The sequence below is a fragment of the Coffea arabica genome, chromosome 8e (genome assembly GCF_036785885.1).
Source record: "Coffea arabica cultivar ET-39 chromosome 8e, Coffea Arabica ET-39 HiFi, whole genome shotgun sequence".
NCBI classification, from domain to species: Eukaryota; Viridiplantae; Streptophyta; class Magnoliopsida; order Gentianales; family Rubiaceae; genus Coffea; species Coffea arabica.
Genome location: NC_092324.1, coordinates 46,819,314 through 46,834,028, shown reverse-complemented (window position 1 = coordinate 46,834,028; position 14,715 = coordinate 46,819,314). Strand labels below are relative to the sequence as shown.

The window sequence follows — 14,715 nt, the reverse complement described above, 5'->3', positions numbered from 1 at the left end:
GTATCCATTCTTGCCTGCAGTGGTGGAGCCAAAGATTTTCATGGTCAGCGGGACAATTTTTGTTACATCCTAATAATATATATGTTGGATTTTTTTTTAAACCAGTGTCCCGTAAACACTCTTTAATACACCTACATTCCACTCAACCTATCGTATATACACACACACTAACACTAATAATTACTACTTTCCCTTGCATTCACACACTTTTTCTAATTAATTCCCTTGCATTTATATGATCTCTCTAATTAATTTTATATTTCTAAAAATCTAACACCTGAAATATATCTTAACGGGGTATCCATTAGACAGATCGTAATATGTTTATATCCTTGTCATACTCACTTTCACACAAGTGTGAACGCTTGAGATTTTAAGTTTTGCAACAATATTCTCTTTTTAGGGGTGGGTATATATGTCTAAATTTTAGAAATAAAAGTCATAATTAAATTGAGAGGTTGATTTATATTATAACACACACTTGAGATTTTAAGTTTTGCAACAATATTCACTTTTTAGGGGTGGGTGTATGTGTCTAAAATTTAGAAATAAAAGTCAGAATTAAATTGAGAGATTGATTTATATTATAGCACTATTAATTTTTTTTTTGTGCGTTTCCAACTCCACGGTTGGCCATATGCCTCCAAAATTTTATGTACTATTTTACATAAAAATTGTTACTTGGAGTAGGAAAAATATACGTAAACAAACCCAAATACATGCACATTGGAAATAAAAAGAGCATGCGCATTATTTACAACATTATCTCTATCCGTATATAGAATATATTCAAACTAAGCCTGCCGACCACGTTAAATCAAATCTTCCAAAATTAATCCCGAACCAATTTTATAATTGATAACCAAGAGAAAACAAAAATAACAACAAATACTACATGTGTTTAGTTCTATTGTGGATTACAAATGCTAATACGTACTATAACGCAACCAATATGATTGATTAATAGTGATTCCAAAGTATTATATATTGATTAGTAATGATTCCAAATATGATTTATTATGCTGTGAGTAAATTCTTTGATTGAGTAGTAAGTGAAGACAGTGCTGGATATGCTCCCTCAAAGGCTCAAACAATAAGCGCTCGGAATTGTCCTCAGGAAATCACAACTGATAGATAGATATGGGCTGAAATAGGAATCCAAATAATAACAGGATTGTTATCTATAAATAGGGTTATGGTCCCCAAGTCATAGATATTCTATTTGTCGTATTTTCTAGTATCACAAAATAGCTCTTCCCTGATATTCCATTGTCAAGAAAGATACTAGAGAAAAACTAAAGGGCTCTCTCAAGTATTGGCAAATACGTGTTGACCTGGAAGACCACTCTAATATCTTTAAAGATTCAAATATCAGTTTGTCGATATGAATCCAGATACGCTTCCGCAATTTTACTGTTAATTTATTTCTTAATAATCGCCTGCTAAACTAACCTTTACTCACCTAATTCATTGAGTGTTTACAATCTAGCACGTACGCGTGGACCAGTTTTCAACAACCTACTATGATTTCATTGATAGCTAGCTTTTAATCTGCATGTTTTCCGTTACTTTTTTTTTTTTTTTTTTTATGCTATATGGCATCTTGTAAAATTTAAAGAAAAACTAAGGAATGAGTTTCAAAGTTAACTAGTCTCCGAGCAAAGTCAAGGGACTGGAGACCCTACATTTTGTGGACAGTAGTCACTGGTCATGCTGCTCCAGGAGCTTCTGTGTATGCCGTATCAGTTGACTTAGTGGACCAAATTAAATTAACTTCAAAAATTGCTAGTTTACTCTTTGCTGTATTTCATATTAACTTCGATAATCATGAGGTGGAAAATACGATTAGGGGATCATAATTTAGAACAATTTAGAGAGCCAGAAACTTTTACCTTTTTTTTTTTAGACTAGATTAATCTCTTAGTTTGGTATCTTCAAATTCATATTTGCTCCTAATTAGCAATTTCTCCAAAATCCAACGTATAAACACCGTGCTTGATTTTTCATTCCGCATGCCGACATGATCCAGTTACCAGGCAACTTATGAATGAATAATTTTCAGTTGAGATGTCATTACACCTAAAGCAATGGATTATTTTTCGTGGCTCGGAAGTTTAGTTTTTCAAGTACTTACCAATAAAAGATTAGGAAAAACTGCTTAGGGTTACATTCCAGAGATTTTTTGGAGTAACTTTACTACTTCAATCAAAATCTCCCAACCATACGAGGTTTCTGCGTGACGGACCTATGTACCCTTAAGGAGTGAAAAACTCGTATTCTAGTTCTGAAGCTAATTTGAATAATGTGCTTTTTGCTAACTGAGTGTTGTTCATTGATTATCGAATTCTAGTGTTTTTGCACTGCAACAACCTTTTAATAGAGAAATGGCGAGATTTAAGAAGTGGAGAGATAAAAGAGGAATTTAAATCCAAGATATCTAATTTCAAAAAATTTTAAACTTAATCACCAGGCTAATGCCTTTTCAACCAGATCTTCTCCATCCATCTATCTATTAGATTGATCATTCAAAGGCTGAACCACAACTACATATTAACCAAGCTATGGCTATTAAATGAAATTCAAGTAGGGACTTAAAGGATAAGTTTTAAACTTTGGATATTTAAAATGTGAGATAAATTAAACTTGCGGGACTTATGGTACAAAATAAGTTTAAATCTTCCAAATACAAGAGTTGTATTAAAATAAAAAAGCTAAATCGAATAAGGAAGTTAAATCGTATTAGAATCTAGTTTTAGGATTCTAAAATGATAGGGACAACTTATTTGTCTATAAATACTCACCAAGGTTTACTAATTGACACACTAATTGTAGTAAAACTAATCAACACACAAATTGTTTGGTAAGTTTTTTGAGAAAAATGTTCAGAGAAAAATACCCAAAATTCGTTTGAGAAAATAAGGAAAAACTCGCATATCTTATTTCTTTTATTGGATCGGGTTTTTCATAGTGAAATTCTTAACCAACTTGAAACCTCTATATATATAGTCATTGTTTTGGAAATATATATATATATATATATATATTTAAAGCATTGACTCTTTGGTGTCGAGAGCTGCACTGGACTCCTATCCAGTCACAGACAGAGGATGATGCAGCTGCAGAAGACCAGTTTTTTGACAAGAATTCTTGCTGTCCTGAAGTGATATGGGCTTTCAGGGCTAAAAGAGCAGATTGATCAGTGCCTAAACTTAATCTTTTCATGGCTGTGCAGCCGGTCATCATTAGATGGTGCAGCAAAACAAGTACTGCAAGAGGGTAGAAGTAAAGTTGTTTCTTCATATCGACCTATATGATCAATCAATTGTCCAAATTGGTGATGGACAACAGGAAATTAGACCCCAGCGTGTGGAGCGTATATGTGTTTTAAATGTGGGGATTTTATAGACACCATTATTGTGTGGACAAATCCCAAAAGTGGGTTAAGATTAAATTAGTTGGATTAGAGGTGTTAACAAACTTCAATACTCTAATGTTTAAACGTGTTTGTTTATTTTCATAAGTTTGAAATTTTATTCAAGTTTGACTTGATATTTATTGTGTCAAACTCAAATAAGCTTTTGTCAAATTGAGCATGAGCTTTGTAGTAGTAGATTGAAAATTCCATAGATAAATTTCAAGTTTTATACTATCAATTGAATCAAGCTCAAGATGAGTTGAGTTTGAAAGTTTACTGTATATAACTTGCTTTTCATGCTTGGCTTGATTAGTCATCGAACTTGACTCAAGCCAATTCTTACCAGCAAGACTAGAATCAAATATCTAGTAATTTGATTCATCATTCAATTTGAATTGTGATTAATTAATGTACAAACATTTGACTCATAAGTTACGTTAAAATGGAAAAAAAAAAATACTATATCACCTACGATATTATTAACAGTTGCACTTAAATTGGTTACGTCCAGTTAGGATCAACGGCTTCAAAAGTTATTGATTTTAGTTGTTTGAGATTATATAGAAATTAAACTAATATAAGAAGACATAGAATAAACAGTCAGTGTCGATATTTTTATAGGACAGAAACAGTTATATCGAAATCCATTCCTAATAGTATACTACCGTTTCAATATGATATAATTTTTTTGGGTACATTGGAAGAGATCATCATAACCCCTTAAATTGCAACAGAATGAGTAAATGGAACTCCTAACACAGCAGCTATCAATAGTTCTCTCATCTATGCGAGGATTTCATCAATAATCTGAATACCTGCTGAGCCGTGCATGGACGCTGTGTTTAGCTAACCAATCAGCACACTAATTTCCCTCCCTCCATATGCGGCGCAATTGACACTCCCAATTCCTCTCTGTCAGCTCTCGTGTATGGAGAATGAGATTTTGTCTTTCCTCTTCAATATAATATAATTCAAGGTAAATGATTTGTTCAACCTTATAACATAAATGTTATATTCAATTACCGTTCATACGAGTTCGTATATACTTATTTTGTTGGAGTTACATGACGCTGTTTCAATAGTACATTTTAAATTTGTGTCTTGTTGGCCGTGAACAGTTTAGACTGTTCTTAGTCCAATGTTGTATATGTACATATTGTTTACCTGAGAACCACCAGCGGCTGGTGGTCACCATCAATGCCTTAAGGTTTGGTGAGGTGGGAGGCAAGATTTGCCACAATTAAATGTAGTCTTGCTTAAAAAAATTTCAGGCGGGCGCGCACCCGTTTGGTTCGGTGGTAGTTCAGTCCCCTTCGAGTTATCTCAGGACCTCTTCAGGCCCTTTCCCTCCCCATAGTATAGGAAGTTATCGTATCGACAAAAAAAAAAAAAAAATTTACCTGAAGGTGAGACCATACTTTCGGAAGTCTATTCTGTTGCAACATCTATCAATCTTTTGGAAAGATATGTGTAAATCTTTTAGCATTTATCTATCTCTCCAAGTTATTCCAACGTTGACTTGAAAAAACCATGAACTTCTTTAGCTTTTCTACTGATGTTGATAGAGCAGTTAGTTGGCACGTTTTGCATTGTCATTTTGTCCTAATTTTGGCTATTCATGGTGCTAAGAAATGGAATTTTACTCATATTTGATATTTGTGTGAATTGTAGGTGGTTAGCATTAAAAATGATATCTTGAGATGAATTTTCAGAAGACTTCTCATTTCAGGGCATGGCCACGCCTTAAAAGGTAGACGTTACCGAAAGCCGGACTCCGATCCACGTGAACCGCGAGGAGCACGGGATTAAAACTCCAAAAGGCTAGCTTGAATTGGGCCAGACGTCTGAGAGCTCCTGGCGGCGGCTATATAAAGAAGAAAAAACGAGATTCAGAGGATCACTACTCTTAGCTTTAGTTTTTACCTTTCTGCAAGATTGGTCAGACGCTTCCTTTGCTTTTGTTTTCCTCTTCGGCAGCAATTGCATAGGAGATTAGATAGCTTTAACTTTTCTTATTTTGGCCGAAGGGGTCAGACGCAAAAGACTTTTCTTTCCCTTGCTTTTGGCCTTTACGTTTGACTCTTTCACTTTTGTCTTCGGATCTGTATAATTTGCGTGGACTTTGGCATTGAATTTGGGGATTCAGTACGAACGCCAACGCAGAGATAAGGAAGACTCTTTCCTTTTTCTTTCTTCGCTACTTCACCGTTCCAGATTCTTTGACATTTGCATGGATGAAATTAATTAAATCGCGCGAGATTGATACGATGAGGAGCGGCTAATTTCCTCCTCTACCCAAAGGTTGACGCGAGGGCGCGGTCCATAATATCTGTGAGATCTAATCGAATCTTCATTATTTCTTCCAATTTATTGCTATTCGTGTGTTTCCTGAATTAATTGTTCATGGGTATTTTATTAATTGAATATCAACGGCCGGGTATTTGATTTAATTTAATAGCCTACTGCCACGTTAATTAAATAGAATCCGTAATTGTTCATTTAGTTAACACCTCGTAGCAACCACCATAATTGGTTTTATGATGGGGAAGCGTAAGATCTAGCTTAAATAAACCCTCTTAGCGTGTTTGTTGGTTAGGGTTGGGTTCTTCTAACTTTAATGCAATTGGGTAATTAAATTCCTACGGTCGTACCTAGGGTTGTTATCTAGTTAGGGAAGCAGTTAATGGTCGTACCTTGACTGTCGAAAAAGTAAGGAAGAACTGGTTGTCAGAGCTTGTTGATAACTATAACCAACCTAGTGATGAATGGATGAGATATCTTTGCATCGATGATCATTTGATTGGACCGTGCCTGAGCAGTTAATCCTTTGGGTAGAATTTTATTAATTGCTATTTTTAGTGAATTGTGCTTTGTGAGTTGGTTTTGAATTTAGTTCGCTTTATTTTTATTCTTATTTTTATTTTATTTGTTTGCCTCCCATTGAAAATCCCCCAATTCCATTCTACTAATTTGGAAAGAAATAATTTCCTACCCGCTCCCTGTGGAATCGACCCTACTTGCCATTGTACACAAAAGTAATATTCTTATAGACTAATCTGATATATCGGATCAAGCAAACTCTTCGGGAACAGGGTGAATCAAGTAACCCATTGCACACCTAGGGTCCCTGCTCCAATACTTAGATTTGTTCTATAATTATTTGTGGTAGTAATTAGAACTTTTTAGTAATTATTATTGCACAGGTTCGGCACCTGTCAATTTTTGGCGCCGTTGCCGGGGAGCAGGCATTTGGATTACTTGTTTCTTTTCAAATTCAGTTTTTTTTTTATTTTATTCTTTTTGGTATTTTTGCTAGTTTATACCCCGTTCTTCTCGCACAGGTGAATTGGTATACAATCTTGAGGTTGAGAAGGCAGCGCGTAGGCGGAGGCAAGAGACCAAGAGACAAAAAGGAGGGCACTTATTTGCTGCAAACGAGTCAGTGGAAGACGAAGTAAGCATGGCCAACACCCAAACATTAAGGGAGCTGGCTGCTCCGGAGCTGACTCACCAGCTCTTATGCATCACATTCCCCACTTTGGCTGAGAATACTGCTTTCGAACTGAAGTCGGGGCTGATTAATCTCTTACCTTCTTTCCATGGTCTCTCTGGCGAAGAACCCCACAAACACGTCAAGAAATTCGAGGTGGTTTGCTCTAGTATGAAACCTCCTGGGTCACTGAAGAGCAAATTAGACTGAGAGCCTTCCCTTTTTCCCTCAAGGATGCAGCGAAGGATTGGTTATATTACCTACCCGCAGGTAGTATCACAACATGGGCCCAACTTAAGAAGAAATTTTTGAAAAAAAATTTTCCTGCATCTCGGGCTGCAAGTCTAAGAAAAGAAATATGTAGCATTAAACAGTATCTCGGGGGAGTCCCTATATGATTATTGGGAAAGGTTCAATAAGTTGTGCACTAGATGCCCACAACATCAAATTAGTGAACAACTATTGATCCAATACTTCTATGAGGGACTACAGACGTCCGACAGGAGTATCATTGATGCAGCAAGTGGGGGAGCATTAGCGAATAAAACACCAAGGGAAGCATGGCTACTCATTGAGTCGATGGCAGAAAATTCTCAACAGTTTGGCTTCCGTGAGAGTAACCCTACCCGTAGGGTCAACGAGGTAGAGACGTCGTCCATTCAGCAGCAGATATCGGAGCTGACATCTTTTGTACGACAATTAGCCGTGGGAAACATGCATCAAGCAAAGGCCTGTGGAATCTGCACAAATGTGGGTCACCCCACTGACTCATGCCCTATGTTGCAAGAGGATGGAGCTGAACAAGTGAACATGGCTGGAGGCGTGCCCGCGCCTCAAAAACCGTACGACCCATACTCCAACACGTACAACCCTGGTTGGAGAGATCACCCCAATTTCAGCTATGGTAATAGGCCACAAAATGCATTCCCCAATCGTCCACCAGGATTTCAGCAACCTTGGCAACAGAAGTCCCAACCCTCGTTCTCCAATTCAGGAAGTTCTTTGGAAGAAATTGTCAAGAGTTTGGCCACGACTACCACTCAACTCCAGCAGGAGACTAGAACCCTAGTCACGACTACTGCTCAACTCCAGCAAGAGACTAGGTCCTTGCTCGCAAACACTACTCAGTTTCAACAGGACACCAAAGCAGGCATGAAAGATATGGAGACTCGCATGAGTCAAATGGCAACTGCCATTAATCGCCTGGAATCCCACGTCTATGGGAAATTGCTATCGCAACCTGAGGTAAATCCCAGAAATGTAAGTGCCATGACATTAAGGAGTGGCAAGGAGGTGGAGGGATCTAAGTTGACGATTTCGAAAAGCAAAAGTGAGGAGCAGATAGAAAAGGGAATTGAAGAGGAAGGGTGCATTCGCGAAGAGCCTAAGGTAACATCTATTCCTTCGATCCCTATTAAATCTAATCTAACTCATTTTCCTTGCAGGTTGGAAAAGACAAAGAGGGCAGAAAAGGAAAAAGAAATCCTGGATGCCTTCCGCAAAATTCAAGTAAACATCCCCTTATTGGACGCGATCAAGCAGGTACCCAAGTACGCAAAGTTCTTGAAAGACTTGTGCGTTAACAAAAGAAAGTTAAGGGGTGATGAAAGAGTGATGGTAGGAGAGAATGTATCAGCTGTACTTCAAAGGAAACTCCCACCCAAATGCAGAGATCCAGGTATGTTTACTATCCCCTGTAAGATTGGCCATTCTAATATAAAAAATGCCATGATAGATTTAGGGGCTTCTATTAATGTGATGCCTAAATCAATCTATGATTCCCTAAATTTAGGACCTTTAAAAGAAACGGGGATAATAATTCAATTGGCTGATCGGACATGTGCTTATGCGGATGGAATAGTTGAAGATGTTTTAGTGCAAGTAGATGGATTAATTTTTTCTGCTGATTTTTATGTGCTTTACATGGATGATAGAAGTGCCCCAAATCCATCACCCATTATATTAGGAAGACCATTTTTGAGTACTGCCCAGACTAAAATTGATGTTAGTAAGGGTACTCTCACGATGGAATTTGATGGAGAAATAGTCCATTTTAATATTTTTGATACAATGAAACATCCTGTTAACTCTCATTCTGTGTTTGCTATGTATACCACTGATCCCTCTGTGCAAGAATTCTCTAAGTTTGCTTGTAGGGGTAAATTCAAGGTTGCTGCGAACAAGTCCTATAGGATGAAAGCAATTCATGAGGTGAAAATAAAGAGAAAATTTAGGAAAAATGTTGCACTCAATGGCCACATGGATCCCGGAGGAGGGCCGCCAATTAAAGAAAAATTTAATTACATCCAAACTAAAGAGTGGTGTTATGTCTAGCCAAAGACATTAAAGAAAGGCGCTGCTTGGGAGGCAACCCAAGGCTTCTTTTGTTTTTAGTTTTCTTATGTTTTTGAAATTTTTGTTAAGTGTTAGTGTCATTTAGTGGATTGTTGTTTTGTGACAGGAAGCTGGCAGTTAGACATGCCTACGCTAGGTGGTCATTTCTAAGGAATGAAGTTTTGGAATTGACGGTCAGAAAACTATAGGTTCCAAGGCGTGCCCACGCTTCCAGCCTTTGCGCCAACGACAGTCAAAGATTGACCAGGATCCTCTCTAATCCCACTTTCTACTTTTCTCTTTTCTTGTCCTGTATGGTCATTTCCATTGTCTCAGCGTCTACTTTTCAATTTTCTTTGTTTTATCTTAGTCCAAGGTTTCCCCTTTGTCAACCGCCGCTAGAAACTCTCTCTCTCCTCCTCGCGCCATCCATCGCACGTCGCTGCCTTTCCCACCGTCACTATCTCTCTCATCAGACAGCTTTCTTTGCTCACATTGGATTCCAGCCACCTCACCCTCCTCCGCCTTAGTGTCTCACTGCACCCTATCGGTGGTCAGGGAAGTTTCTCCCTTTTCTCCTTATACTTCATTCATCTTTTCTACATTGAAGACAATGTAGGTATTAGGTGTGGGGGGATGGCTTCCATTATTATCTCCTTTTGCTTTGCTTTTAAAACAAAAAAAAAAAAGAGAAACACAAAAAAAAAATGAAAAAAAAGAGGAGGAAAATGAAGAAAAAAAAAAGAAAGGAAAAAAGTGTAGTTAGTTGAGTTCTTTGCTATGATGAATAACTCAATCAAGGTGCATGGGCATGTGGTTAGATATACTAGCTATGCATTTCGTTTTACCTTGACAGTATTGTTGAATGTTGGATATACTGGACTTGACCCACTTTTGTGACTTTTGGGAGCTTTTGAGCCATGCATGAGCACATTATTCTTGTTTGCTCTATTTTTGTTTGATTGAGTGGGTATCACACATGGTATCGGCATTCTAGAACTTGCTATTTTATACATGTCGAGACCACATTTTGTTGAATTGGATGCATTTGAAATGATAAGGGCATTTAGGATTTAACCTTCTTTAACTTTCTACAAACCATGCCTTCATCTTGTCTCCCCGTAGTGAATCTATTTGAGCTTTTATCCTTCGCTATTGTTTGATTAGCCGTGTTTGATAACCCATGACCTTTTTAGACTTTCTTGTTTAACCTTGTGTCGTCAAGAGATGTCTGAATTTCGTTGTTTGTGCAAGGCAAATGAATCTAAGGTGGCAAGTGTTGTCGGAATAGAAGTTGTATGGTGCTCTGTGCATCTGAGATAAAAAAAAAGGGGGGGAAGAAGTCGACAATGAGCTGGTGGGCAGAAGACTCCAGCCTGCAAGGCGTGCCCACGCCTTGCAAGACATCTGCTCCATAAAAAAAAAAAAAAAAGAAGAAAAAAAACTCGTGAGCAGAAGACTCCGGCCTACAAGGCGTGCCCATGCCTTGCGAGCCGCTTGTTCAAAAAAAAAAATAAAAAAAAACAAAAGAAAAAAAAAAAGAGAAAAGGGGAAGAGTTTCGACACTTGCACAGTGGAAATGGCAAATGAAAATGCCTTACTCGTGAAATTTCTCTGATGAAGCGCTGTGGTTATTGGTGAGTTTCGGACATTCTCTTGACACTTTACCCCCTATCTATACCTTCTTAACCCGCCTTTCACCTGAGCCCCATTACAACCCTATTAAAGTCCCTTTGATTCATGTGTTTAGTTCACTTTTGAGTGGTGGAGATGTGATAAATGTGCAAGCCTATGATAATGGCATTCCGTGATGTTGATTTGAGCGTTCCTAGTATTCATATCTCTTCTTTGACTTACAATCTGTCCGGTGTATTCTTATTTTGGCGACATGGTCAGGGATCTGAGGTGCTTGTGTTAGTATAGTTTAATGCATGACCTTTGCTCTCTCGGTTGCACTTCTAAGCTCCGAAATGCTTGAGGGCAAGCATTGTTTAGGTGTGGGGGGATTTGACAGAGCAGTTATTTGGCACGTTTTGCATTGTCATTTTGTCCTAATTTTGGCTATTCATGGTGCTAAGAAATGGAATTTTACTCATATTTGATATTTGTGTGAATTGTATGTGGTTAGCATTAAAAATGATATCTTGAGGTGAATTTCCAGAAGACTTCTCATTTCACGGCATGGCCACGCCTTAAAAGATAGACGTTACCGAAAGCCGGACTCCGGTCCACGTGAACCGCGAGGAGCACGGGATTAAAACTCCAAAAGGCTAGCTTGAATTGGGCCAGACGTCTGAGAGCTCCTGGCGGCGGCTATATAAAGAAGAAAAAGCGAGATTCAGAGGATCACTACTCTTAGCTTTAGTTTTTACCTTTCTGCAAGATTGGTCAGACGCTTCCTTTGCTTTTGTTTTCCTCTTCGGCAGCAATTGCATAGGAGATTAGATAGCTTTAACTTTTCTTATTTTGGCCGAAGGGGTCAGACGCAAAAGACTTTTCTTTCCCTTGCTTTTGGCCTTTACGTTTGACTCTTTCACTTTTGTCTTCGGATCTGTATAATTTGCATGGACTTTGGCATTGAATTTGGGGATTCAGTACGAACGCCAACGCAGAGATAAGGAAGACTCTTTCCTTTTTCTTTCTTCGCTACTTCACCGTTCCAGATTCTTTGACGTTTGCGTGGATGAAATTAATTAAATCGCGCGAGATTGATACGATGAGGAGCGGCTAATTTCCTCCTCTACCCAAAGGTTGACGCGAGGGCGCGGTCCATAATATCTGTGAGATCTAATCGAATCTTCATTATTTCTTCCAATTTATTGCTATTCATGCGTTTCCTGAATTAATTGTTCATGGGTATTTTATTAATTGAATATCAACGGCCGGGTATTTGATTTAATTTAATAGCTTACTGCCACGTTAATTAAATAGAATCCATAATTGTTCATTTAGTTAACACCTCGTGGCAACCACCATAATTGGCTTTATGATGGGGAAGCGTAAGATCTAACTTAAATAAACCCTCTTAGCGTGTTTGTTGGTTAGGGTTGGGTTCTTCTAACTTTAATGGAATTGGATAATTAAATTCCTACGGTCGTACCTAGGGTTGTTATCTAGTTAGGGAAGCAGTTAATGGTCGTACCTTGACTGTCGAAAAAGTAAGGAAGAACTGGTTGTCAGAGCTTGTTGATAACTATAATCAACCTAGTGATGAATGGATGAGATATCTTTGCATCGATGATTATTTGATTGGACCGTGCTTGAGCAGTTAATCCTTTGGGTAGAATTTTATTAATTGCCATTTTTAGTGAATTGTGCTTTGTGAGTTGGTTTTGAATTTAGTTCGCTTTATTTTTATTCTTATTTTTATTTTATTTGTTTGCCTCCCATTGAAAATCCCCCAATTCCATTCTACTAATTTGGAAAGAAATAATTTCCTACCCGCTCCCTGTGGAATCGACCCTACTTGCCATTGTACACAAAAGTAATATTCTTATAGACTAATCTGATATATCGGATCAAGCAAACTCTTCGGGAACAGGGTGAATCAAGTAACCCATTGCACACCTAGGGTCCCTGCTCCAATACTTGGATTTGTTCTATAATTATTTGTGGTGGTAATTAGAACTTTTTAGTAATTATTATTGCACAGGTTCGGCACCTGTCAGATGTGTTCGTATTTTGCTTCCTATTGTTGACACGGTTTTGTCTCTTTAACTCCAAATAACAATCTGCAAATAATTCATAACATTACTGCAGTCTCTGAAGACAACTAGGGAAGTTTTGCTGGGTGGTAATCGAGTCAAGCAACATTGGGATCCAACTGACTATAATTTCTGCAATGAATAGCTTTGAGAATTGTGCCATTCAGAAAAAGTTGGAGTATTTGTACACACAATAATCTCGTACTAGTCTAAGTCCTGAATTTCTGGACGTCCTAATCACTTTTTTTCTCGCCTTCATTAATTTGATGTGGATCTATTCCGCAAGTTTCCGTTAATAATTCTTACAACATCTGAGATGTCAATTAACAACCGCATGCACCAAGTCTTCAGCGTGCAAAGGACGTTGGAAATTTTGTTAGCCATTCTATATGGACGTTTAATATTTTGACTTTTTCTTCGATAGCCATTAATGGGTCAGAATGTATAAGGCATTTTCAATTGACTTCTATAATTGGCAGAACCAAGACTTTTTCTTTACCTCTCAACATCGCCAACGACAGGACTTCAAGGGACTTTCTAGTTACTAATGTCCTTTTTATTGTAGTGTAAAAGGAAGGATTTGAATCCAATGTCTTTCATTCATATTCCCTTTTTTTTCGTATCACTTAATTCATTTCTGCCTCTCCAATTAGACAATGTCAAGTGCAATTAATTCACTTCAGTAGTTGATCGTACCATGTGCACATAATCAATTTTTGGAGGGGTATTCTATAGTGGTGGAGCCAAAGATTTTCATGATCAATGAGACACAAATTTGTGACATCCTATCATTTTATTTATATCCTTTTCGTTTTGAGATTCTAAGAAATTACAAGGTGATTATATCCTTTTCTTTTAGACTCACTCAGGTGTACATACTTGAGATTTTAAAAAATCGCAACGGTATTTTTAGGATGGACATATCTGAAACTTAGAGATAAAAGTAGATTGGGAGACTGATTTATATTCGAATACAATCAAGTGCCTTTTTTTTATTTCGTTTTTTCAACTCTGCAGTCAGCAGGAGAAGGGATGGATTGGGCACTGAGGGAATGTAAATAAGAGGTTTCAAGTTTGAAACACCCACCTACACTAAGAAAATAAAAATAATAAAAAAATCCTCTACGATTAGCCATATGCCTCCAACACTTAATGTACAATTTTACAATTAAAATAATTGTTACTTGAAGTACGAAAATTATACGTAAACAAATCCAAATACATGCACATTCGAATTAAAATGAGCATGCGCATTATTAAATCCTTGAACTATACCTGCACACCATAGTAATCCAAAGTTAATTACGTCCAATTTTATTGAGATAAGAAAAATAACAACAAAAACTACATACGTTTTTTAATGTATAGTTCTATTGTAGATTACATATGCTAACACGTATAACGTAACTACTATGATTAGCAAGATCTATGATTCAATTCTCTTTGAATTTTCAATAAATCATTGACATTCAATTACTAGAATTTAAACAACGAAATATGGAGCATAGAGGTATCAAAATAGGTGAATCGAATAGGTTTGGGCAAATTATAATTGGGTAATGGATATAACTGGATCAATCCATTTATACCCATTTAATAAGTGGGTATAATTATAGCCATGTAATACTATATCACCTACGATAATTATAGCCATGTAATACTATATCACCTACGATATTATTAAAAGTTTCACTTAAATCGGTTACAGCCAGTTAGGATCAGCGGCTTCAAAAGTTATTGATTTTAATTGTTTGAGATTATATAGAAATTAA

General features: G+C 37.2%; 1 protein-coding gene and 1 non-coding gene across 2 annotated transcripts; one reads left to right on the top strand and one right to left on the bottom strand.

Moving 5' to 3' along the window:
- Positions 1-7,246: 7,246 nt before the first annotated feature.
- Positions 7,247-7,354, bottom strand: LOC113705116 (small nucleolar RNA R71). The gene has a single exon (XR_003451764.1). It is a non-coding gene; the product is annotated as a small nucleolar RNA R71 (small nucleolar RNA).
- A 130-nt stretch (positions 7,355-7,484) lies between these two features.
- On the top strand, positions 7,485-9,381 carry LOC113704928 (uncharacterized). The gene is made up of 3 exons (XM_027226795.1): positions 7,485-8,583; positions 8,698-8,786; positions 9,367-9,381. Exons 1-3 carry the CDS (start codon positions 7,485-7,487, stop codon positions 9,379-9,381), a joined length of 1,203 nt encoding a protein of 400 aa, XP_027082596.1.
- Positions 9,382-14,715: the final 5,334 nt, after the last annotated feature.